The 26,702-nt window shown below is 48.9% G+C and overlaps 1 protein-coding gene and 1 long non-coding RNA gene across 5 annotated transcripts in view; one reads left to right on the top strand and one right to left on the bottom strand.

The window, feature by feature from the left end:
* The window catches only part of efcab11 (EF-hand calcium binding domain 11), a 35,494-nt gene that overhangs the window by 6,719 nt on the left and 2,073 nt on the right, over positions 1–26,702 (bottom strand). For 3 of the 4 annotated variants that reach the window (XM_081721997.1, XM_027001428.3, XM_081721999.1), the window contains 2 exons: positions 20,085–20,186; positions 17,261–17,351 (listed from right to left, as the gene is read on the bottom strand). In XM_081721997.1, the coding sequence (XP_081578123.1) occupies positions 17,261–17,351; positions 20,085–20,186 (193 nt within the window). The remainder of the gene's footprint in view (positions 1–17,260; positions 17,352–20,084; positions 20,187–26,702) is intronic. The other variant, XM_081721998.1, reaches the window with a different exon arrangement.
* LOC145659423 (uncharacterized) lies at positions 3,639–11,249 on the top strand. The gene is made up of 2 exons (XR_014125637.1): positions 3,639–4,058; positions 6,997–11,249. It is a non-coding gene; the product is annotated as an uncharacterized LOC145659423 (long non-coding RNA).

Genomic DNA, 26,702 nt, shown 5'->3' on the forward strand with positions numbered 1-26,702 from the left:
GGTACAGTACGCCAGGAAACTCGGAGGGAGCCGAATTAGGCTGCGTCCTCACAAGCTCTCCCGACGGGCTTCCAAATAAAAAGGTGGTGCGGCCGGCGGCGGCCAAGGGACGTTCCTGTGGGAAGACTGCAACAGGCCCGTCGTGTTAGACATCATCTCCGGGACGGATCCACCTCCGAGCCGGACGGCGCTCGCGCGGCTTTGTTTTGAACGTCAGCGCATGCCGGGGAGGAGATTCAAACGCGGGACACTGCAGTAAATGTCAGAAACAACGGGGATCTTTGAGAAGAGTGACGTGCGTGCGGGGGTCGTTAAAGCAGGGGGAGCGGCGACACTTTCAGATAAGGATGCCCTTCTACCCACACGCTCAACACCACAAGGGGAAACGACTAGAAAAGAGAACAAACAACATTGGTATGCGGGCACGCCGAAAAAAAATCTAATTTAGAAACTTTACAACGGTACAAACTGATATCTAAAATGTCATAACAATTGCCGGTAAGTTTTTTTGGGGGTTTTTCTTTTTTCTGTTTTGTTTTTGTCAGCAAACCGTGAAAAATGGGAACATGGAAACAGATCTTTCCATGTGACATTAGTTTGTAGAGGGGAAAAAGAAAGAAAAACAGACAGACTCAAACATGGAGGATCGTAAATGAGGTCACAGTGAGCAGCGATATGCAGGAACCCAGAGGGAAATAAATACAGTATCACTTATTCAGGAGGGAGGTCAGGTTTTAAATCAAGGAGAGAAAAACTCTCCACTCTTTTCCCATATTACTTTTTAAAGTTAAAAGCTGGTTATGAATCCAGTTCTGGGAGAGCTCATTCTTTAGGGTGACTGATGGTAATTAGGTAAAATGAGGTCACGCGCTGGATAGAGTTAGCTTAGATATTAAAGCAGTGTTTTCTATGTTTACAGCCGCAGAAAAGCGCATGTGATTTTTGGGACGATCCTTCCTTCACGCAAAGGACGGCCAAACGCGAGGCAGTAGTTCGGCCGGGATGCAACCGCGCCGCCATGGAGATAATTCCTTTCTTGTTCATTTGCGGGAACTGTGAAAAATAACACTACAGGAAATGACTCGGAGGTTCCTCTTGATGGAGAGAGCTACTGGAGAGCGCGGCTCCTGTTGAGATAATACATTCTCCCCCAACAAGCCGAGTGTTGAATCTCGCTAATCTGATTTAATGGCAAGTGGATACGTTACATCTTATTCTAAAAGCTCTCCAAAGGAGGACGGCGGTGCTCCGTTGGGCTCGGGTCCAGCGTCATTAGAAGTCAGGGCCGACGCGATCTTTAAACGGGCAGCGGAAAAATCTATATCTCCGGAATGAGCATCTGTTGGAAATCAAAGTGGCGCTGGAGTGTCCTTGAAATCAAACAAGAGAGGAGCCGCGGAAAGGGAGCGGGGGTTGCACGGGAGTCCCCAGGGCTTGGTGTCGGGTCCCTCCGTATTGCCAGTGGAGCGTTACCCGCGCCCTCTATCCGGTGTCCTGCCTCGAAACGTTCCACGGCAAGACAAGGCACTCGCTTCCAAAGCCGAACGGAAAGAATGCTGGCCCGGCGTGCCCGGCGTGCCCGCACGCACTTGCCGGCCTTCAAGGTCGTCTTAGCCTGATGCAGACATTTCGAACGAGGAGAAGGACGGTGACAAATATTTGGTTTGAAAGAGGTTTTGAAAAACACAGCGGCTCGGGCTGACAGAGGCGCGTAGTCGAGAGCCTAACACACTGTGCGTCACCACTCCACCGCGGGGGTATCAAAAGGAACACGGTGACAACTCTTGTGGGACTACTACACCGAGGTGTTCGTTGCCGGCGTGTCACGGAGAACATCCTCAACACCCTGACAGCTAGGAGAAGAGGTAGGCAGTGCGGGTTGCTCGAGGAGCCCTGAAGAATCGGAGATGCTCCATCCGGCCATCTGCAGGCACTCCGCCGAGATGTGTTCTCGTGCATCACTTTTCAAACTACAGCCCTGCACGTTCACGGGGCGACCGGGGCATCTGAGAATGAAGCCAGGCAGCTCAGTTTTAAAACGGCGGTCATATCTGGACACGTCCTTACACTCACATGCACTTTGACAGTCATTCCACGACAGCACTACTGCACGTAACAGGGGAAATAACGGCATTGCCTAATCAGTATAATAACACGAACCTCAGCAAGTCAGGTCACAATCAAGAATTAGAGCAACAAAAGCTAAGGATGGCTACGCTAAACATTCCCGACAACCTCCTGGCCCCGTGTTGGCCGCAGCCTTCTCCTCGAACGTATTTACATTTTCGGCACAAATGGAAATCCAGATATGGCACGAAGGGCGTAAACAGGCCCCTGCTAGAGAGAAACACGGCTGATTGAGCCCTTGTCTCATTTGATTACAGGTTTTATATATCAGCTACAAGGGACTGAGGGAGAACCAGCTAGCGCGGCGCGCGCACGGCTCTGCCGCGCCGCGGAGCAAAAGCGGAGAAATCCCGCGCCGCAGTTCATTCATTAGCATGCTAATTACACCCATTCACAAATGAAAATACCCCCCAAATATCTAGTGCGTGTCAAATACACGGAATCTGTCAGCTCTTCTAGGCAAGCAGGCTGGTGCTACCTCCTCCATGTGACATGTGGAACCCTATCCGCTCCATCCTCTCCACCCGCTCCACTCCTATCCGCTCCATCCTCTCCACCCGCTCCACTCCTATCCGCTCCATCCTCTCCACCCGCTCCACTCCTATCCGCTCCATCCACCATATTACTAACCGCTCCATCCACACCATGTTTTTTTGTTTTTTTTTATGTGCTGCAAACTGATGTGGCAATATTTGTTACTCAATTGGCCCTGAAAAATTCTGACGTAATGCGATTAGTGCTCAGTGTGAGCGAATGCAGTGCTCAGATGGGCCCTGTCCAATTTCCACTGATAAGTGAAGAGATTATAACTGCATTTAAATGGCAGTTAATGTTTTTCTAAGAGCAGTGTTCTATGTAATTTACTTTAGACTTTAAACAGTTAAAAATAAATTGTAAATGAAATAGGGATATGAATTCATCCCTAATGACAGAGAGATGGATGGATGGATGGATGGATAGATAAGGCAGCCCTGTGGAGTCATGCCTTATACACGGCACACTGGCTGCAAGTTCGCGGTCAGAATAGCACCCTCTCAGACCATGGCTAGCAGAGAGAGAGAGACAGCCTGCCGTGGTAGATGATTACCTCAAATTGCCTGTGGCACCTGAAATGCAAGATGTGCGCTGCACAATCCCGGCTTTACGACACCCTGCCTTTGGCCAGATGCCATCGTCAAAGGCTTTTGATTAGAAACTAAGTGATGAGAACACCGGCCATCTCTTCCGGTGGCGGCAGACAGGTCCTAATGGCTGTATGGGGAAGCTGATTTTTGTGAGCTTCAGGGACACTCCCAAGCATACCAAGCGCTTTTAAATCCGCAATTAATTAAGTCATAAACTTCCGACGTGAGACCTACTTAAAAAAAACGATCCCCTAACGTACACGCATCACACAGTGGTTTTCTGGATCCATTCTTCGTCAGCTAAGACGCTTCGAATTAGCATAGCATCACGCGATGTTTGTCACTAAACTATGAATGTCAGAGAAATCTTCTGTGCGGTACCTGCTTCTGAATGGCACAGGATGGGAATGCACATCCTTCTAACTCGTGTGACTGTTGGCGAGACAAATAGTGTAACTTGACCCGGGCGTGTTCTCACACAGAAATCAGCCGCACAGACTAAGAACAAGTGCTGCGTAAGAGCTTTAAACCCAGACCCCGCCTTTCCCTTTGCTCTGCTTATTCTTGGCTTTGTGTTACTGGGCAGAGATCTCGGTCTGCCCTGGAAAAGAGATTAAAGAGGAAATACGTAGCAGTATAGCTGCGCTTCAGAGGGCGCGCATCCGGAAACGGGTAATCCCTTGCTGCCTGTCCAAGAGGAGTTGGAGTGAGCTCGCGCACCATGTGCCGCTCCGGAATTCGACGCGGCCGTGGCGATTCAGAGCTCACGTGGCGAGCGCAGCAGCGGCCCCGCCGGCACAGCCCAAGGTAGGTTCTGGAAGCTTCCCGACCACGGAGAGTCCGCCAGCTCCATTAAGCCGCGGGCACATCTGTGACACGGCCCTAATCACTTCAGTGAAGGTAGCTGGTGGCGTTCTGAACTTGATTATAAGATCAGAAGCATTGAGAGATAGTAATCATTTAATCCTCTCGGAACACAGAGGAGCCTGATTTCTCAAGCACTCCGGCGTTTCCTATTATAGAGCTCATTACCGAATCAAGGGGGAGAACAGAAAACAATTTGGAGCTAGAAAAAAAAATAAAGATGATGTCTACGGTGTCTCCTTCTAAAATAAACATTTACACGTTCCTTTCCGCAAGGCGGGGCGTGCGTTTGCTTGCGTTCGGTGGTGAAAATCAGAAGTTACCCAAGAACAGGCGATGGCTTTTACACGGCTCAGCTTGAGTCCCTCCCGAGCCTCGGCAGATTGTGCTCTCTTTGCAGAAGGGAAGCGGTATGTTTCTCCAGAACGTACAGCTCCGTACGCTCCCGATGACTGGATGAAAAAGAAGCACTTTACGCTGAGAGCCCATCTGCTCCTGTCTAAAATAACCCGACGGGGGAGAGTCGAGTCGTGAAAACGCCGTGTCAGGGAGAGCGAGATGAAACGTGGAAGGTTTAGGTTTATGGCGCCAGCAACGATGCAGCGAGTGGCCATTTTCCTGTCCGGAGTGAAGCACTCACCCCTGCCGCCACGGTAACGGGGCTGATGGCTTCTCTGCGGATTCGAGCGCCTCGAAACCGCAGTCTGATCGCCTCAAGCATCGGGGCGGGAGTTGCCGTGCCTGGCCCGGGGCTGGCGGTCCGGGGCGCGGAGACGAACCCCCGCGGCCGGCATGTTTGGCGCAGGGGGAGGATCCAATGCGTGAGGCCGGGGGGCTCAGAATCCCCCGAGCCGGCCGCCTGGGTGTGGGAGGAGAGGCGCAGGCCTGCCGCGGCTCCTGCTCCCAAGACAGACTGAGCCATCCCACCATGAAGAGGAGCTGCTGCTCCACCTTCTCCGAGGAGAAGCCTTTCTTCAGCGTCTGCTCAGGGAGAGGGGGAGACGCAAAAGCCAGACAGGGAGGAGGAGGAGACAGTCCTGCAGTTCAAATATGATCTAAGGCAGAAGAGAGAGTTATTCTGTCTCTTGCTCTTCTAGAGCATTCTTCTAGTGGACAGGCAGCAGAAACGTCGATGGCGGGACAAACACGGAGGACGTTTGTTTTCGGGTTTACCTGAACTGGAGGAGCCCTGATTGAAGAGAAACAAATTCCTGTTTATTTTGTTTTGTTTACCTTCTCGCAGCAGGAGGTGCACGAATTCCTGACAAATGCGCTCAGTCGCTCTCTCGCTCTCTACCAATAGCAAAGTGCCACTCTTATAGACACTGCTGAGAGGGGGCGCGAGCCCATCTCCACCTGGCAATAACCTGTGCCCTTACTCAAGACTGCTATGCTGCACAGTCTGCCTTAGATCTCATCGCTGAAGTCGACTTGCTTGATGGGAAGGCTCACGTGGAACCATACAAGATCAACATGTAAAGAATCTGTAGAGGACCAGGCCAAAAATATTAACCTAAACTAATCTACACCCTAATCTAATCTACGGCCTTCGATCGATAGGAGTCCTTTTTTTTTTTAATCATCCTGACTAAGAAATGTTAAGAAATGGATGGGTGGAAGCCTACACTTGGGTGGATGAAAGACACAGGTGTGTCTGAAGTTGAGCTCTGAGCATCTGCAGTGTTTATGCAGACAGCTGGCCTGTTGCTCTCTAAGGGGGAGGAGGCCTCTATATCAGTAGCCTTTTCCCTGCCTCAAGATCCCACTCCACTCTCCCAGAGATGTCCCCTGAAGTGTCCAATACTGAGGACACCGAAGAGTGGAGAACTTCGGTACGCACCAGATAGACACATTCAACAATCGCATTTGTCCGACTTGAACAGAGAGTACGACGACAAGGGTTTGTTCCACCGCGGAGGAGACCGCGGGAGGACGGAGGCTTTCTCGACGGCGCACGGCCAGTACGGCGGGCAAGCTGGGCCGATCGCCATCGCTCGGCGTCCTCTTCTCCACGTGGATCAGCAACTTCACACCGTCGCCAAGTTACATTTGTACGCTAACACTCTTAAATATATTACATTTCCAGAATCAAACTGTGAAGCCAGTGGAACCGACCTGGAGTCGACGCGGAGCCCAAACGTAGTGTGAATGTGGGAGCCTAACAGCTCATCTCGGAGACACTGCGCAAAACCACGGCAGGTGTTAAAGTCATCACAAAGTGGAAGAAACGCACATTTCTACAATCGGGAGGGGGGGCTGGAATTTTCACGGCTGAAGCGCATGCGCTAGAAGGAGGTTTAGATCGCACTGCTTGTGATGTCTGCACTGTCTGATGAACACGGCGACACGGTAACCCTTTTTTAAATGGAAGGACGAGAGCGCCACGTATTAACCTGAAGTGGTCAGAGCAGGTCCAGTGAACATTTAAGGTCACTTTAAGGTCATTTAGAAGCACACTGTAGTGGCTGTATGTAACATGTGTACGGCCAAGCAAACAGGCCATAGCAGAACCCCATTTATTTGAAACCCCCTACAAACCCCCTAGTGGCCAGGGAAGGAAGTGTCACGGGAATGTTCGGAGAATATTAAACCGCTGATGGCAAGGAATGGCCGAGCGCCTGAGGTGATAAAGGAATGTTGGTGTGTGGTTGATCAGTGCTTTAATTGTACTGTCCACCAGAGGTTCTCCCTCTTCTGCTTACACCCCAAGATATCCACGCGCACATATGAATGCACGCACAAACACACAGCCACACGCGCACGCGCGCACTTTCCACGGGGACCCTTGTCTTTATTATCACAGCCCAGCAGCTTACTGTTTCCATGGTTCTGTGCGATGGATTAATCACACCATTTAATGTGTTTATTTCTCCCTGTCCAGGAAGCAGAAGAGCTGTGTGGAGGAGGCAGGCGTGCTCTAACCAGCTTTGTGCACTCTGTAATTGGCATGAGAGGGGGCTCGCTGCGCACTGACCCCCGAGCGTGGCGCACCCATCAAAGGTACGGGCTGCGGCGCCGCGCGGAGTGGCTCGCACCCCGAGGAAGTGCCTCCACACTTCCAAAATCTCCTCCACTGATGTGCTAAATAAAATCCTCCCCAAATAAAGAAGAGTGATAGAATGTCATATCTACAAATGGCTGGAATTCTGTTTCCAAGACAACGGCTGAGGATGCCCACCGAGCGCGTGCAGAAGAGCCCACTGAGAACAATTTTCCGTTACACTTCCTTTGAAGTGAAGTACAGAGGAGTTTCCACCTCCAAATCACCTTGAATGACCACACATTAAAAGTGCCATAAGTATGACACACACTGGGACAGGGTGCACACACACACACACACACATTCTAAGAATGCTACAACGTTGCACTTTTTTTTGCCATTGGCTCTGAGCAAAGATATCTCCGAGACTTGTTCTTCTAAAGCAGGGTAACACCATGTTAAGCGTACACCTTTTTTCACTCTCTAGCATCTGCTCACTTGTCCGCACTGCAGTGTGTTAATTGGTGCACAATAAACCGACTTTCCTGCTTCCCTTCCAGCCTGTACAGGATAATTATACCTGCATGTTTCTGATAGCTTTATTCACAGGACAATCCTTCCAGTTATCCTCTTTAATCAGCCGGAGAAAAAGGCACCTTTGGGCTGTCATCTTCATCTTTTCCAAAGCCTTCTCTTTCTCTGTCTCTCTCTCTCTCCCTCTCTCTCTCTCTCTCTCTCTCTCTCTCTCTCTCTCTCCCTCCCTCCCTCTCTCTCTCTCCACCTCCCTCCCCCTCTTTCTCTCCCTCTTTCTCATGTTATGCTTGCAGACAGAGAGAGGGCTGCGTGTTTGACAGCTTGGGGAGTCGAGAATAATCGGAATCTGACAGCAAGCTTTTAAAGATGTATAGAAAACAGCGCCGCTCACGTGTTACGCCATTCCGTTCCCAGCCTCCGACTGAAGAAAAAAAAAAAAGAAGGTTCCATACTGAAGCAAAACTAACTTTTCCTTTCCCTGGGTAATGTTTAATTCATACACGCAAAGCTGCTGCTACTGTTGTAGAGCTGGAGAAAAGTCATTTTACATCCAACAGTTCCCAGTACAGTATGTAGTATGATTGTAGCGTGTGTGGGAACTGTCTTGTGTTGTGTGTTTTATCTAACTCTCAGCCTCCTCTTCTCAGTTGGACAGTCCCGGTGGTCTTAACGAGATGTGCAGGGTGGGCCCTGCTCCATGAGCTCAATGTAGCCTGAGCTGAACACGATCCCTGTAGAAATGATACAGTGTTCAAGCTACTGAAGCGGGTTAATGGTTTTGAGCTAAAACGCAGTGCCATGAGCCTGCGCATGGTAGGACCATTCTCAAAGGTTTACACAGAGGCCACGTGGCGTTGGCAAGGCGGCACCGAAGACGCTTCTCCAAACGCCTTCCCGAGCACACAGCGCAGGCACGCGCGAGGCCCGGGTCTTCGCGAACGCCCCTCCGTTGGGTTTCTTTCCTCTCGTTCCTTTCCCCTCTGAGGCAAAGCCGCCGCCACCGCGATCCGCGAGCCACGCTCGTCGAGCCACGCGCCACCCCGAATCCCCAGTGCGAAAACGTTAATGGCTCGCGGCTCTGCAGCAGACCTTCCGTGCAGAGGATGTTTAATAATGAAAAAGTAAACGCGGAAAAGGCTGATGAGAGAGAAGCTAGTGCCGCGGCTCCCTGAAGCCTCCGCCTCCCGCCCCTCCCACTCCTTCCCCCCGACATCCAATCACAGGAGAGCACTGCGTGCAGACGAGCTCAGAAGAGCACTCTCCTTTCCTTCTCCCTCGCCTCCCCATCGCGGGCAATCCCTGATGGCCTCCTGGGACTGCGGCAGCCCGTCGGACGCCGGCGCGGCCTACCCGTCCCGGAGTGAGCCGGCAGCGGGAGCGTGAGGACAGGAAGATGCCCCGACACAACCTCACGGGAGAACAACCCGCGCTGCGCCGCGACCTTCAGGGCGCATCTGGCACCGGGGTCAGAGTCCAGGGTGGCCAGCCCGAATCAGACAATCAGCACAGCGCCCTGCGGAGATCAAAGCCATTCCCACCCTCCAGACGGAGAGCAGCTTTGAGAGAGGCTTTGCTGAAGAGCTCCGTCAGGGGAACACAGCAAGCAGACGCGAGGAGCTGAGGGTGAGGTCGCAGATGAAAGGCAGCCCTGTGTGACAGATCTTTACACGTCTCCACTCTCGGAAACGGGACGGTTTCGATGGACGGTCTTTAGCTAAGCGTGTGCGATGTCACTTAAGCTGTGGGTACCGTTGTGTTCCCTTTAACACATCAACACTTATCAAAGTAATACAAATAAATTTTTAAAAGGTGTTTCAGACACGGCTACGCAAACAGAACATCTTGTCCTGTTCCCGTACACGTAAACGGAACCCAGATGCATCGTCTAGGGTCCAAGCCTCTGGGTGCCGCGGACTTTTCTCTCCTGTACGCCAGGGGTTAGAGAAGGTTCATTTACCTCAGCCTCCTTGAAAACTGATTTTAAGTGCTTTAGACAGCCCTCATCTACTCTCTGTTGTTCTCCAACACACACTCCAAAGGACTTGTTCAAATGTCCGTAATGGACCACGTCAAAGCCGAGGGCCTTAATCATACCTTCGCTCGAGATACAACAGAATAATGAGGCTGAAGCGCGCGAGGCAGCCCTTGAGTGTCGTTCTTCCTCTAAGTGGTAGAAGGGGATACCGTCGGGCAGAGGGACACAGTGCTCTCTCTCTAGGCCATAACGTGCGTTTGTCGATACCTGTTTGAGTTTGCTGACTTGGCAACCTATTGCATTATCAGAAGAGCATTTCATCACGTCAGAGGCAGCCAGCCAGCGTGCCTCGCCTTGCCTTGCCTTGCCTCCTTCACCCATGCTCCTTTGCTCTGAGTGCGGCCCAGAATGGCTCTTGAAGGCGGCCCCAGCGAGCAGGCCGGCCGGGTCGCAAGCCTGGCCAGCTCTGCGCGCTTCTGTCTGAAACCGTCTCCTTCCAGTTAAGGGAGGACGGGTGCGGTATTTTACGGTGCGGATCAGGCGCCGCCAAGGCCGTGCAAGCCCGCCGAAGCGGTTTTCTAAATGGGTTTCGTCCTGGGGAGATGTAGGTTTTGCAAAAAACAAAACAAAACACATCTTGGGGCCAGGTTGATCAAACTAATCCTGGTCAAACCCCGCGCTAATCCCAAAATCAAAAATCAACCTGTTGTCGCCGGGAGCATGTTTGCCGGAATGAAACTTTGAGTGCGACTTGTTATAATAGAACAGACGGGCCATTCGGAGCACAGCTACAAATCTCAGGCCGATCAAAGACGTTCTCACAGAAACAGCGCCGTGTTATTACCTGACGGTGGAGGTTTAATTCCGTACTGGCCACTGTTACAGTCTGAAACAGCGTGGGGGGAAATGCGAAAGTTCCAGAGGGATACAGAGAGATGCGGAAAAACCTATGTGAGATCTGCAACAGCACTCCACCAGCCAGCTAACGTCGAGGCTGTCATCTGAGCTACGTTCGCTCGGATCATCCGCGCTCTCTGTGTTACGTACTTCTCCATCAGCCCAAGGGGAGTTTGCTCATCTCGCGACTTTGGCCCAAGTAAACATCGCACTGCGGTGCCATCGATAAGCAGGTGTTTACAAGGAGGGGGAGGAGACGCGCACGCCCAGTTTCTCTCACGGGCACGGCGCACAGAGCAGCCAACAGACAGCACCGAGCGCCCTCTCGCCTCGCAACTGGGTGGTGGACGCCAGTGCTGGGCCGCTCTTTATACGTCTATGGTTACAAGGAGAACATGTGGTCCTGGACTAGCGTGACTGATTGGAGTAAATAAATTGAATAAAGACATTCTGGTGAAATACAGCACTCAGCCCAATGAACTAAGCCATTCTGCCGAGGGGGAAAAAATGACCTCATTCAGATGGAGATAAACCTCTGAAGATTAAGATGATCCATTTTAGTCGTATTGGGATGCATTATGGACGGAGGAGAGATTGTTTCATGCCTTGTAAGAGAAAGTATTATAATCTTTCTTTTTTTCCTATTTTAATTCTTTATTCTTGTATTTCTCCGATTCCCTGCAGAGCGGCCAACATGTGTACTTATCATTTGCTGCAGGACTTAAATTAAAGGACAACTTTGACTCTTTTTAAGTAAATAACCCTATATTTCACTAGTTTGACACTCACTAAACATGCTCACACACTTTGGGGGATGAATGGGTCTTGCTTTGAACTCCTGTGAAGGAGAAGTTTGTCTAAGGCCAACGGCAGTGAACATCCATTCAGAGCACTTTGGAGATGTTTTAACACTCGTGTTTTGCGAGTCGATGCACGCGGTCCCTGCATTCAGAAGACAATCCACTTCTTACAGAAATCCAAGTCCGCGGATGTGCGACGTAGCCGAAAACACCGAAGCGAACGGCAGCGATGTCCTTTAATGCTGCGATTCATCCAGCACCTGAGACTCCCCTAGATCCAGTATGATTAGGACGCGTTAAAATGCACGAGATCCGCCGCTCTGCAAGCCTGCGGGTGGAAATCCGAGGAGTAAATTTAGCGCTGTAATCTAGCAAACGCACGGGACACAAGAACGTCACGCTCGTTTTCCGACACACGGTCCTGCTCCAAAGGGAGCGAAATAATGATACAAGCGGCAGGTAAACTACATTTTCCAGTTATTATCACCACGCGTGCTTATCTGCCCGCTCCAGGGAGTCTGGGGCCAGTGTGTCCATGGCTGCTCCCTCCCTGACAGGGCTTCCCCAGCCGGGCTTCAGACGGACTTATCGGCCCGTCTCTGGCAGGCCCTAGCCGGGGACGGGAGCGCCACCTCCGCAGCTCGCTATCTCCCCCAGACAGCGGACGACCGCCCTCTCCGTGGCACTATTTAAAAGGCACTTATATTTTTGCTTCAATGAACCCGGTCTTCCACTACCACAGGAGATCTCTGATAGTGACATGCAAGAGGAGAAAAAAAAAAACAAAGCAAAAGGGAAGCTGCTCATTAGAATTCCTGCAAGGTTCACGTACGCAGTGAAGGCTGCACTAAGTGACCTACATTTGTTACAAAGGCCGATAGATAGTGGTAGTGTGGGGGTAATCTGAGATCGCTAGATAACGACTTGGATAGAACAAAAATGAGGAGCAGAAGAAAACGTGGCCGGCAGATTTGGGGTGAATCCACTCGAGCGTAGGGGGTGACTTTAAAAACATGCACTGACATTGTGCCCACCAGAAGAACAGACAGACAGAGGGCAATGCAGTGGCCCATCTAAAACTAGTACACTATGCCCGCGTTTGCGTGTGTGTACGTGCGCATGTCTGTGACTAGCTGCGCGCGTGTGCGCGTATGTGCACGTGCGTGCCACGCGTGTGTGCGTCTGTGAGTAGGTGCGTGCCTGCCTGCCTGCCTGCGCGTGTGTGCGCGTGCGGGCTGGCTCCTGCCCTCTCAGTAAGCAGCGAGACACAGCAGCCAGCCAGACCTCCGTAGTGCAGCAGCTGGGGGAGCAGCCTGAGGCAGGGGCAGCACCCCGCTAACCCATTCCCCACTCCAGGGGAACCGATGTGATTACTGCATTAGCCTCTGGCAAACCCAGCTCTCCACCAACTCTCTCCCTCCGAATCAGAAATAAGTCAGCGGAGGCGCGCGCGCCAGACAGCCAGCTAACGAGAAATGAATTATACTACAATGGTAAGGCAACCGCAAAACGGTCTGAAGGCTCCAGTCGTCCAATAACGCTCCGACGCCTCGCTGATGAGACCCCAAAGTCTGTGAAAGGAAGAGAAAAAGGACTTAAGAGACAGAAATAAGCGGATTCGCCGTCCAGCCACACAAGGCAGGTCCGGCGCGCCAGGTCAGGATTCGCGCATTTGCGGGGCCGACGCGGCTCGGGCTGCGACGGCACGCTCCGCGGACGCGCCCCCGTCTCTGAGAAACATTAGCTGCTTTTTTTGATCAGCGGGCCCCGCCTCGCCGCGCTTTCATTAAGCTCATCAGCGGGAGGTGGAGGGAAGGAGCTCCTTTAGGGGATTTGCGCACTCCGAGTTTCCAGCGGCAGGCGGTTAAACCGCAGGCCAGCGACACCCCCTTTCACAATCCTACAAAAAGGAAATGTAATTACCTTGATATGATGGCGAAAGAAAAAGGGCAAACCGTCGATACGCCGTAAACGCACTCTCACCCGGAGACCGCGAGGCTAATTACGCACCTGATGTGTAGTGTTCTGTACACACACTCACACACACACGGTCATGACATCGTGGTATTGTCCGAGAGACTTGAAATGGCGATTCCTCCGGTGCAAAAATCCATTCGAGAGGTACATGCTGTAACCTCTTCCTTGGCTTCAGGCAATCACATCGCGGAACAATTTGCATGAATATTTTGGAGGATTTTTTTTTTTTAAACCATCGCTGGTTAATAGGAGGGAAACTGCTACAGAAGTTTAATTTAAGAATGCTAATTAATTCAGTTATTCATCAGCTTTCAGTTCAGCTGATTAAAGAGACATAGAAGACAGAAGAGGCAAAGCTAGCAAAAGTTTTCAGGGAGTCTTTGGGTAAACTCCCCCTAATCTTTTACAGTCAAGTGCTGCAATGTCGAGAGATGTATAATTACGTTTCTCTTTGATAAGGGCAAGTGCTTTCATATTGTGCTTTCTCAAGCTATTCTCTCTGGTTTACTCAATTTCCAGCATAACAGAAGCAAAGTGACAGAGACAAATGCGAGCACTTTAAGTTCAATATCTTTAATAAAACACTAGCAACCAAAACCAGATCTGACCTTGAAAGAAAATAACATCTATCGCACGCGTTCAAACATGCATTTATTCCATCGCCATTTAGAGCAGCTGGGGGTTTCAAAAAAATAAATGGACAAAACGCAGCGTCCGAAAATGAAGCTTTGTTTGCGTGTGCTCCTCCTAGCGTCCGACCTGGTGTCCGCCTGCTCGGCTGGTTTAAAGGTGAGAGTATTCAGACTCAACAATGCGAGAGTTACGGCGGGCTGAGAGAGAAAGAGAGAGAGAGAGAGAGAGAGAGAGAGACCGACCAGCCTTCTCATAGTTACTCATGCACTGCAAGAATGCGAGCAGCAGGTATTTATGGAAAGGCGATGACAGATAGTTGCTCTGGAAACGCTGACAACAAAAGGGAAGGAGAGCGGAGAAGAGAAGAAGACACGCAGAAAGAAAAGAAGGAGGAGGGGAGGGGACAACCGCAGGCGCTGCTCAAGGTGTGATGGTACCAGCTCTGCGTGCCCCGTCACCATGGCAACAAGCGGCGCCCGGGAAAGACGGCCGCGTTAACATTCATTCGGGGAGGCGGCACGCGTCCATAAATCTGTGGCGCATAAAGAGGCGCCAGCCTCTCTGCTAATGGCATGAAGTCTGCAGCGCGCTGCATTGTTCCACTGTAACGATGAGGAAGAGGACGGAACAAGGGTGTTGCTCTTTCCTTGAAGAAGAATGGCAAACATACACACACTTGCGCGCGCATATGCACGCAGATACACACACGCATGCACTCATTTCAATGGTGGCTTCGATTTCTTTTGAGGTTCACATGAAGAACAAATCTAGTACCTCACACACACACACACACACACAAAAAAGCTTGGTGTGCGCCTATGACTGGAGGCAAGCGTTCTCATTTATCACTTTGGTGTGATAATCTGTCCTAAACACAGCCCTGGGCTTCAAGATAAACTCCGAACACAGCAGTCGGACTGCCCCTCATCTCTCTCCCTCCCTCCTCTTTTCTTTCACGCCCCTTCTTCTCCCGGAGAATTTCACCTCTCCGTCCCACCCCGCTGCTGACCGGCACGTGGCCTTGGTAGCAGCAGTACGATTTGAGGAGAGGAGAGGACCAGGAGCTGCCGGGCTGGACGGCGCCCACGAAACAAGATGGCACAAGGGAGTGAAGGTTATGACTTTGAAGGAGCGTCTATGATGCTGACCACGGCCACGATCACGCGCAGACACGCCCCCGAGTCGAGCAGCGCCCATCTGTCCGATCTCCTTAGGTTTCCTGCTGACAGTCCGATAAACTAGAGTGCCAGTGGATGAGTGGGTATCGGATAGAGTTCAGCATCACAGTCCCTCTCTTTTTCGAACTCGTTTTTAAAACTTCCCACTCCTGTGAACAACTCTGTGCCAACCACAGCATGTCACTGTGGCAAAACGCTAATTCTGCCGTCGCCTGTTGGTACAGCCATCGACAAACACGACGTCCCGTCCTGCAGGCGCGGGGTCTGCGAGGAGAGGCAGAGATTTGCACGGCAACTCGGCTTGCGATGCCGGCACGCTGCTCTTAGCAGTAACTGCACCACGCCACTCTACCCTGCAGAGGATGACTCAGCCTGCACAGCACTAAAGCTCAACACACACACACACACACACACACACACACACACACACACACACACATGCCTCGCGTCACACCTCAGAGAGGTTCCAAGTGCTTCTCCTCGCGCGGAGGGGAGAGACAGCATGCTCTCGCCGCGCAACAGCCAGCACTCCCATCCTCCCTCCAAAACCAGGAAAAGAGGTGGTAATAATGTGTTACAAAAACTGCAGACACGAGGAGACAGCCCAAACCTCTTGGTACAGCACAGAACAGACGCGCGGAGAAACGGCGAGGGAGCCGAGCGAGAGAGGCGGTGTGCGTCACGCTGCCCGGGACTCGGTAATGGAGCTCGGCGTGGCAATAAACGTTTGGAATGGGTGCGAGCACACGGCACGGGCACAGGAGAAGGCTCCACCTGTTGGCGAGCGTGGCCTGCTTTAACGCGAGGAACTGGTAGGTCAGGGGAGGTGCCAGGAGGGAGGTTTCCGGGCGCATACAGGGGGGAGGGGGATCGACCCGGCCAGCGTTGAGCCGAGGCCAAGATGACCCGCCGGACCCATCGTATGGTCTGGCTCCCCTCCTCTCAAAGGGGAGCAGCAGTATGATTGTCTTTGTTGTTTAACAGCTACTTCTTATGTAAAACAAACAAACAAACAGAACCCCCACAAACCCCCTTAAAAACAAAAGAGAATACACACAAATGGAACCCCTGCATTTAGTATGTAGTCAGTTTAGCACTTAGCACTTAGCGCCCAATCTCCTCTGGGAATAACTCGTCTTTAATGATGGGAAAATACTTCTGAGATGACCTCCTCTAAGTCCATCTGTCCAGAGGCTGTGGTGATCTCCCTCCCCCCCGCCAGGCTTCACTGGTTTTTAGGTCAGCGGGAGAGCTGCTGCAAAAGTGTGACTCTGGTCAGCAAACCATTTTTGTGCCTATGCTTTGGATCGTTGTCCAAAAGACATATTTTGGTCTAAAATCTCCTGGTATTTCTCGTGGAGTCCCGGTGTCCGCATGTGTCCTAATAGGTCCTTTAAAAAATGATAGAATGAACCGTCCCACATCAGGTCTACTGTGATATTTCCCTGTAGGTGCTGAGCCCTTGACCACCTCTGGTGTTTGTTATTTGCTGTTTCTATTTTGTCTCATCTGACCATTGGGTGTTTTGGCATAGAGCTGACATGCACTTGTTTTGGAGATTGGTTGCGACTAGCTCCTGCAACCCATCCTTGGGGAAAGGATCTCCTTGCATGTGACACACCCGCAACAAACTTGTGGAGTGAATTTGCTATACATGGTCAAATCTGCTCCGCTCCATCCTGTGATGATAAACGAATAAGGGGTTTTGGCATGTGTTTCTCTTGATATTTATACTCCAGTAAAACAGGAATGAGCTCTTAAGAGACTCAGTTATGCTTACAGGTAAAAGTATGAATGGGAAAATTTCAAAGGATGCCAATAACTGTGACATATTTGAGATTTTCTTAAAGGACTTTTTGACCTCACTGAAAGGTTAGATTCCTCATAAATCCTCAAAGCGATATACATGACAAATATGTGACAAAGGAATTTTTTTCACAGCTTTACCAGGGTGTCAGCCACCCTGGAGGGCCGGCCGTGCACATGGAGGAAGCAGGCACACCAGGAGAGCCAGGCTCACCGCCAAGGCCGCGCTGGGAGTGTCGTGGGTCTCATCAGCTACGAGTCCCAGTAAAGGGACATGAGGGAGAGGGACACAACAGGGGTCACATCACTTCCCAAACGGCACGGCAACGGTGGGCGCGGCATAAAGGGCCAGAGCTCGCACTCACCGAAAGGCCTCCAGCACGGTTCTGTCCGGCAGGTGCGGTGCCACGCGCCCAAAGCCGCATCTGAAGTCCTCCACCTTCAGGAACCCGCGACCTGCAAGAAGAAGGTGAAACTGGGCTTTAACGATACTGAAACTCATCGAAGCCACCTCCGCGGCACCGTGCCATGCGAGTGCTCTGATGGAACGGAGATAAGCAGCCCGTCGCAGCGCGCCAGTAATCCCGCGGATTTCTCCTATAATCTCCTCCTGCCACGAGAACCAAATGGCCTCAACCGCATCTCCTTCTCCCCACCGGGCCGGTGAGGGTTTTTGCGTTTTGGCTCAGAGAGATTGTAGGGAGGAGTCACAGCGGGTCTCGGGGAGCCTTTTCCCGCGGGCCCTGCGGAGGCGCCTGGCACCGAGAACTTTGATTCAGCGGAAACGGCTCCCCCGAGGAGGTTCGGAGTGGCAGCACGCAGAGTCAGGGATGAGGGTGGAATGTGTTTGGGGCATGTGTGCGACTGCAGAGTGCGTCCCGGGGCACCTCTGAGCTCGCCAGTCACGTGGCAGGCAGGCAAGGGGGCTGGGCATTCCCCCACAATGGCACCATCTCCTCGGCACTGAGGTCTGCCTCAGTCCTTGTAATCATGGCCGTCAGCACAGATAAGCTTGTGTATGTGTGGGGGGGGCCTCAAGCCCTCACGAACTGCAGCATGTGATGAATATTGTCTGTGTCAGCTAAAAGGTGTGGTAACTCTTGGCATAAGCACAGACAAGCATGTTATCAGAGAAAAGCACGTGTCGACATAGACATGCCACAGAGACTGCATCACTTACAGGTGGAGCTGAGTGTGGAAGTCAATGTGCTGCGTGGCTTGCGTTGATGGAGAGGCCGGGCCCTCAGTCCCGGTGCCTAGCATGAATGCCCGGCTCCGCAACACTGGTGCTGTCAGAACCGTCGCGCAGGCAACGGCCAGACGTTCGGCATAGAGCTCGGCTTGCAGGAGATGCTGGAGTCTTTAAGACACTTTGTGAGACATATTCTTGAACCTAAAGGCCCGCCTAGCAGTTGCCACTCAAGTACTTGTTGGGGTTTGATGCAAGTATATCAGCAGCTTCTGAATCATCTCAACTACTACTTGAGATGATAAAGGATTTGGAGGACAGTACTGTGGCACTAAAGACTATGCCTGTTTCTGTTCCATAGCTGATGCTAGAGTTGTGTAGAGTTGCGTACACCTACATGCGACCGTCTATAGTTTAAGCGGGCACGTGGTTGCTATTCAGCGGTTTCTGTTGTTACGGAAACTTACCGTGATTGCTGATTGAGAGGCTGAGAAGAAAAAGTTCAAGACCACAGCAAAATTTTGATCCAGATTCCTAATCACCATTCTTAAACGAGTTCATGCTCAGGTCAGGGGGAATTTAAAGAAGGCCTGAATGAAACCTTGCAAAAGCAATTTGGCCCCTGAGATGAATCTGATGGTTGGCTAGTCCTCCCATTCCGAACTAAACCAACACCGGTAGATTTTTTTAGCATACATTTCTTCTTAAAGGAAGGTGCAGTACGAATGGCCAATCTGGAAGAAGAGTGTAGAGGGGAGCCCACGGCATTTCAGAGCTAGTACCGGAGCGCCGTGCCGCCGGGGACAGAGCAAAGACTAGCTGCGTCGGACGCGGCCGAGGATGAGCCTCCTTTAACGACGGGGGCAGTGGGGTTAATGAAATAAGATTCCCTGGACATTCCACCCAGATTCAATCGTAGTCACCTGATATATGCTCCTTCCAACTCGCTCACTTGAGATGACTTCGGTAGCAGAATTAATTTGATTTCCGCCACTCTTTGGGACATCCGACAAACAGTTGCAGGGAGGGGATGATCCACTGAGACCACGCAACCTGTTTTTACCGCCTGTCCTCGCAGCCTTGAACACGCTTTTGATTCCAACGCTATTCATTTCGAAAAATGACTTAATCCAGCAGGCGAAGCACTTCAAAGACACTGATATAAGAAGAATAAAAATGGAATGCCATACCCTAAATAGGCAGAGAGAACAATTTAAGAACCTACTGCTGCACTGGCTGTTGGGCCCAAAGGTGATCGTTCGGGCACTAACAATGGGCTTACGCACGGCCACGTGCACGGCGGAGGGGAGAAAACAGAGAAACAAAGCCCATTTCCAAAAAAACTAAGCTTGGTGTGCCTCAATGAAACCGAGCTGAATAAAAGCACCCTGGAAAAAAAAAAAAAAGAAAAGATACTGGAGGGGCTGTGGAGAGTGGATCAATGGCCCATTAGTGGCAGCCGGCCATTGTTGGAGGAGATGGGGAGCGCCCTCTATTGGCTGATGGTGGAAGTGCGGTTTGCTTTCAGCAATGTAAAGAACATCAAAAACACCACGGGCAGATTCCTAAATTACTGCATAACCACAGTGCAGAAAACACACACACTGATGTTCATTAGGAAAGGGGAAAATGACCTAGGCATGAAGCCTGTAAGCAAGATTGCTCAGCGCTGAGTAAATGTTCACTCCTGCGGTTGCCTCGCAGCTAGCGCCATGAGATCTCCACGCCCTTAGCTCGCTGCAGATTGCCTGTCACTATATAGCTCAGCGAGATATATGGCACCGGAGTCATGTTTGTGAGGATGTTAGTATAACGTTCACCTGTCTCACTTAACTAATCTTTACACCTAGCCGTAGGGCGGCCAAGGAAGCGTCTCTGGCTCGGGTGGACACTAAGTCTCCCTGCACGGATCGGGACAGAACTGTTCAACACGTGGAGCACAGAGAGAGAGAGAGAGAGAGAGAGAGAGAGAGAGAGAGAGAGAACGAACAGGAACATACAGTGAGCATCAAATGCATTGAAGATCAGCCTAGTCTTCTCGTATGGATCCTCTGCTGACAACTTCCTCCCCATGAGAGACACAAATGGCTCCAAAGGGACCCCTTTCAGAGAGAGAGAGAGAGAGAGAGAGAGAGAGAGAGAGAGAGAGAGAGAGAACTAGGTTTATTACAAAGCCCTCCTCAGAAGTGCCTGTACTTCCTTTACATGGCAGTCATCTGAAAGCACTGTGTTTAAAGGAGTAATACATCTCCCTCTTGCCTGCAGGGTAGTCATTTTTTCTCTCATTGCTGTTATTGAGATGAAAAAGTAGGCTGGTGGGCCCTAGACAGCATTCTCTGGAAATACCAAACACACACGGGGCTTCGAAGAGCAGTTCTGGGTGGGCTGCTTTGACAGTAATGTGTGTGAGACCAGGGAGAGAAGCCTTTTGGGATGGAGGGTAATTAATTAAGAGATACAAGGCCAAGCAAGATGGATCTGATGTATTGTAAATCACAGCAAAACTAAATTAACAAATTAACAAAATGGTAGAAAGGCACCTTCTACCTGAAATCCAACTGACAGGGGAGGGGGGGTTACCTAAGGAGATGGAGAAGGGCTCTGTTGAAGTAATGACTGAAATAACTGCCAAAGCCCATCTTTTCCTAGACTATACTGCTTCTAACATTGAAAGAATTAGGACAGTCATAGCCTCTGGAGCTTTTAGGGACATCACACAGGAAAGTAGAAATCACTACCCCAATCCTTTAGACACAGACTTTTTATAAATGAACATTTGAGAATATAATGATCTATATTTTACTCAAAATAGCATATCTAATCAGCACAAGATGATGGATTTGTCCTCTTGTCTTGTAAAGAGCTTGCTTCTTTACATGCATCTCCTCCTCCTTCACACACACACACACACGCACGCACGCACACATAGCCTTCCCTACACCAGGCAGAGTGTTTGGCAGCAAATGAAGGCGGGAGCTTTGTGTGGGCTTCTTTAAAAATCCCTGCTCTCTCCCTCTCTCTCTCTCTCTCTCTCTCTCTCTCTCTCTCCCCCTCTCTCTCTCTCCATCTTTCTATCTCTGTGTCTCTCTCTCTCCATCTCTCTCTCTCTCTCTCTCTCTCCCCATCTTTCTATCTCTGTGTGTGTCTCTCTCTCTCTCCCCATCTCTCCCTCTCCCTCTCTCCATCTTTCTCTCTCTGCTGTCGAGGGAGGCCAGTGGAGGGTTGATTGCCATTCTCTCAGCTACAGAACCCGTCCGTCACGGGGAGGTGTCAGCCGGGTGGCCTCGGCTCCTCTGCTCCGCCTCTCCCCCTCTCCTCTCTATCCTTCTTGCTTCTCCTCTCCTTTTCTTCTCCACAGTGTGACTCACCCAGCAGCCCCCAACGATGCTGCTCTGTCACTTTACACACGCGGAAACGCGCGCGCAGGCACGCACACATCTCACTGTTATCACATAGAAATCAATCCTTAAATAATTGGACTGTGACAATTTCTGTTGTTTTGACACTGTAGTCCAGAGTGCTGGGTTTGAAATGAACAACAATGTTAAAGGGCAAAATGCCAGTTTTAATTAGACAGCAGTGATATGTACATCGTGTTATGCACATAAGAATCACCATCTATTTCAAACATAGGAACCCGTCAGCAGTTGGAGAACTGGCTGCTCAACTGTTCCTTGGACAGCTGTGTGTTTCATTTGTTAAAGCACCAGAAAGCTAACAAAAGAGATGAAGTTGAGTCATGGTGTGGTAGTTTGAGCTCTGTTACCTTTATACTATAGAAAGGTGACCTGGTATACTATAGCATAACAACAAGAAACAACAAGAAAAGTGACCTGGTATACTATAGCATAACAACATTCTCTGCTATACACTCATTTTGCAATTCTAAAACACACTTTTTGCAAAACACCAAACAAGTTTCCACATTAGACACATTCAAAACAAAAATACCAGTGTTTCTTTTGAAAAACAGTGCCATACAAAAGCCACATCCATTTACCAATTACCCAAACCCAGTCCTCATAGGTGGAAACGCTTATGGCTAATTGGCACACTTAGAAATTAAAGCCTAAGTATTATAAAAAAGAGGCCACAGGTTAGAGATCTCGGTTTGGATATCAGTGGAGGCCAATTCTGGACAGAGAGGATGAGGATGAGCAAGTGAGTTTTGTGATTTGCAGCACACAGTACACCTTTGTGGTTTGTGTGCACACATACCTGCTATGCGTGTGTAGTATTGTGTGGATTATTTGGTTTTGTGGACTGTGCATAGAGATTTTCAGTCAAAAGTGAGTTTTTCTCTGCTAGTGTCAGGTTTTGAGAATAGTTCGTATGGTGAAGAGCTTTGAGGTTTCAGTTTTGGGAAACGTGATGTTTGAAGAAACGTGTATAGCCAGTCAGAAAAAAAACCCAACTGTAAACCACTTGGAATACTATACACAGTAGGTCTGTGGGCACACAAACCACAATGTTCTACTCTGGGCTGCAAAACATAGCTCACTCTATCAAAGTATAAGACCTCAAAAACAGCCACTAAATAAGCCATTTACAGTATTTACATTCATGTAACTGTTCACAAATCTACCCATAAAATGTGGTGAGTCACAAACTTCTGAACTGCTGTATTACAGTAAACAAAACAGGGAAATGCAATATTGCAGCAGTACTGTTTGTTTACATAAATAAAGAAAAAACAAGAATACTTAATCCACAAGAACTGCTCAACTGTCTTTGTAAATATCTTTCACTGCCTCTTCCTCTGGTCTTTCTTGTTCCATTTTTTTTTTGTTTTGTCTTTGTAAAGTTTGGCTTTTTCTTGACTCACTGTGTAAATTTATATGCCCCATGCAATTAGGAAATGTGAGTAAATAATTATGATGTACTGTGTTCTCGCATGTGGGATGATGGTTTAGTTCATTAACATACTGGGTTTTGATTAGTGACTCCAGTGATTAGGATAATGAGACAGGTGTGCTCCCAATAAGGACTGAATAGTTTGCTAAGAAGTGTGTGCAGACTTTTAGCTAAATCAGCGCTGCAGAACTGCAAACTATATTGAAGCAATAAGATTGTGCTCATAGTTCTGAAGAAATATTGTATGATTATGGGATTTTAGCATAAAAACTCGACTTAATTGTTAAAGTGTGCATTCAAACAAGAAAAACTGTAGGAATGGAAGATATGAAGCAATACAAATCACGGGTCTTCGCTGCGGACCAACGCAGCCCGCTGTAAACTTGCGTCGTCTGGGACAAAAACAAACCTGGACTGTTGCGGGCCGCCCCCTGGTGACGGGAAATAACTACGTTGTGCAGTGTTGTAGGGCCCCAGAGTGATGTGATGCATGATACCATTCTAGCTAATAGCTGCACACATTGTGATATTGCCCCCATGTTGCTCAGAGACACTGGCAATGCTACTTGCTGAGACTTGCTACAGACTATATGGTCAACCAAAATGGACCAGATCTCATCCATGATGGTTGGTCTTCCTCATCCTCTCTCTCCAGTATTGGCCTCCACTGATATCCAAAGCAAGATCTCTAACCTGTGGCCTCTTTTTTTATAATGCTTAGGTTCTGATTTCTAAGTGTGCAAATTAGCCATAAGCGTTTCCACCTATGAGGACTGGGTTTGGGTAATTGGTAAATGGATGTGGCTTTTGAATGGCACCATTTTTTAAAGGTATTTTTGTTTTGAATGACATGTCTAATGTAGAAAATTGTTTGGGGTTTTGCAAAAAGTATGTTTTAGAATTGCAAAATGAGTGTATAGCAAAGAATGTTATGGTATAGTATACCAGGTCAGTCAATAGATTAGTTACAAGAGTTGGTGGTTTCAATAATTGTCACAAGTACCAGTCTGTGTGTCTTAGCAATTGCAATAAACTGTACATTTTGACAAAATTAGCCACAGTTTCAGAAATTTTGCCTAAGCATTGGTAAAACATGAGGACCAAAGAAGTGTTATAACAATCAGGTAGCCATGAGGCAAAACAATTTGATTCAGTCAGAGGTATCGCTAAAACATCAAGGGTAGAAAAATCAGCCATTTGTTAAAATAGTTGAGAAGCAACAGCATAGACACTGAGTGTACACTTTCATTTTTCATGACTAGACTACTGTAATGCACTGTGGATTTCCAAAAACCACAATACACCGACTGCAGCTTGTCCGGAACGCTGCAGCCAGACTATTACCATGGACAAGAAACAGAGAGCGCATCATACCTGCTTTAGTATCACAACACTAGCTGCCTGTATCTTTTAGAGTCAACTTTAAACTGTTTTTTCTTTTACTTTTAAAGGTGTAGCGTCTTCATGCATTTTAGAAGGCCTGACAGACTATGCTCCCATACTGGAGTTAAGATCAACAGAGGCTGGACTGTTAAATATACCTGGAATGAAAAAGAAAATTACTGATAATGATAGTATATCCAGTAATAATAATAAGTTGGATTTATATAATGCCTTTCACAAAACCACAAGGTCGCTTAAAAATCCAAGGAACTGTGTCGGTGTCCAAAAATACCATAAAATGAAGAATGCATCACAGTTTTTGCCAAAAGGTGTAAACTACCGGTAAACCTCCAAAAGAATAATACCTAATCTTAACCTGTACCAGAGTTGGCACAGGAATGGGAAAACTGGAGAAAAAAATAAACTCTTCGTGTTACTAAGAATACCAGCTGATGTGTAAAACATGGTGGTGTGGGCCTGTGTGCCTGCCACTGGCTCACGTGTCTTTAACGTGACTGCACATGGCTGCAGCAAGATGAATCCTGCAGTGAACAGAAGCGTATGAGGGCAAGCTACCTTACAGCAGGACAACAACCCAAAACGTGAAAACAACACGGTGAAATGTTCCTCGCCTGTGAATGAACTTGCACTTCACTTAGTGAAAACAAGACTGAGGAGGCTCATGAAAATAACTGCACCAGAGGCCTGCCAGAGCATCACCATGGAAGATGGCCAACATCTGGTGATATTTATGGGTCAGAGTCTCCAGGCAGCCATTGGCTGGAAGGGATTTGCAACCGAGTACTAAACATGACAGTTTTATTCAAGATTATGTTCCTTTGTTCAATATCTGTCCAGTTATGGTACTTGAAATGGAGAGACCATATAGAAATTTCTATATAATTCAGGCAAAACAATGTAAATGCCTTAAAAGTTGACAGTCTTGTTGGTTCACTCATTCAGTCATCGATTCAAGTCTTATGTGGTGACGCAAAACAACTTGCCAACTACACAGTATGTATTACAGTATATGTAGCTATACACAGCTATGGCTATACCCAATTATAACCCTAACTAATCTCAGTAACTGAAAGGAAATATTTAGGCTATTTTAGCTTTTCCAATAAAATTGTATCATTTAGTGTTTAAAAAAAATTTCATAGTCAAAAAAAAAAAAAAATCCCAATCTCAACAAATTCCAATAAGTTTTTCAATTATTGCAAAGATATTTGGTCCCCTTAGGGAGTTAAACACAACCATACACTCACATACACAAACAAATAGATGCATACACACTCACATACACGCAGCGGCTTTGTAGTCTTGTATGCATCTGTACCCTTTAAAGTGATGGCCATCTTTGATCTGTACCCATCCCCCCAGACTGTCCCTGTGCTCCAGCTGTTCAGATCAGTGGGACATACACAATATTTTAGTACTGCTGCTGACGTTGATGAGGCTGCAATATAAATGAGATGGGCATTTTCCCCTTCCCAGGTTCCTCTGTATGCAGAGCTCCTGATCAGATCAGCTGGCCTGCTTTGGCAAGCCTCGCATTTGTTCGGGCGTTATGGAATTATGTCTCGAGATGGCTCCTCAAACAAGGGCCACGGTAAATAACTCCGTCAGAAACACGCAGCCTGGATGGAGTCTAGGTTTGGACGAGCATCTCTTTGCGTCCTGCCTTTTGACATCAGACACGTCGTTACTTTGAGATTTTAAGAAGTCAAAATTTCAAAAGGGTTTAAAGACCTGGCTTGGAATCCTGTAACAGGTCTGTTACAACGGCAACTACTGCTTCCCAGCAACAATATTCACACTAAACATATAATATGTATATTTGGTATGTCTATTCATAAACACCAAGTGCATGCTGGGGTGAGTTTAGCAATTCGTGTATTAAAGAGGCTTTCATGGAGCAGTAAACAGAAATTTCCGATAAATCGTCATCACTCGATTTCTGCTGGGGTGGGCCAAGGAAAGCCAACCACTTTTACAGCCAGACCGGCAGCGAGGCAAGTCATGTGATCAGTAGCAATCTAGCAATATGCACTTCCGTTGAAAAATGCAATAATGTTGCTTATTGCTCATTTGAACAGATTTGAACAGCAGAACAGAACTGTAGATTGCATGTAAATTGAAAAGAGGGGGGGAAGCCAAAGCGCTAAAATGAAAGCGCCACAGTCATACCGATAAGCATTCCAGCCTACCTCACAGCACAACTGTGTCAGGATATAGAGGCAGCTTATGGAGCCTTGCTTTTTTATTTACTTTTCCGTCTTTAATTTCATTACTCGAGAGAAAGATAAGGAAAATGCATGAGAAAAAGAGACAGAGGAAGGACCAAGTGGGCTAGCCAGGTGGCAGCACATTGGTGTATG

The sequence above is a fragment of the Electrophorus electricus genome, chromosome 10 (genome assembly GCF_041902795.1).
Source record: "Electrophorus electricus isolate QZ-2024a chromosome 10, ASM4190279v1, whole genome shotgun sequence".
In the NCBI taxonomy this organism is placed as follows: domain Eukaryota; kingdom Metazoa; phylum Chordata; class Actinopteri; order Gymnotiformes; family Gymnotidae; genus Electrophorus; species Electrophorus electricus.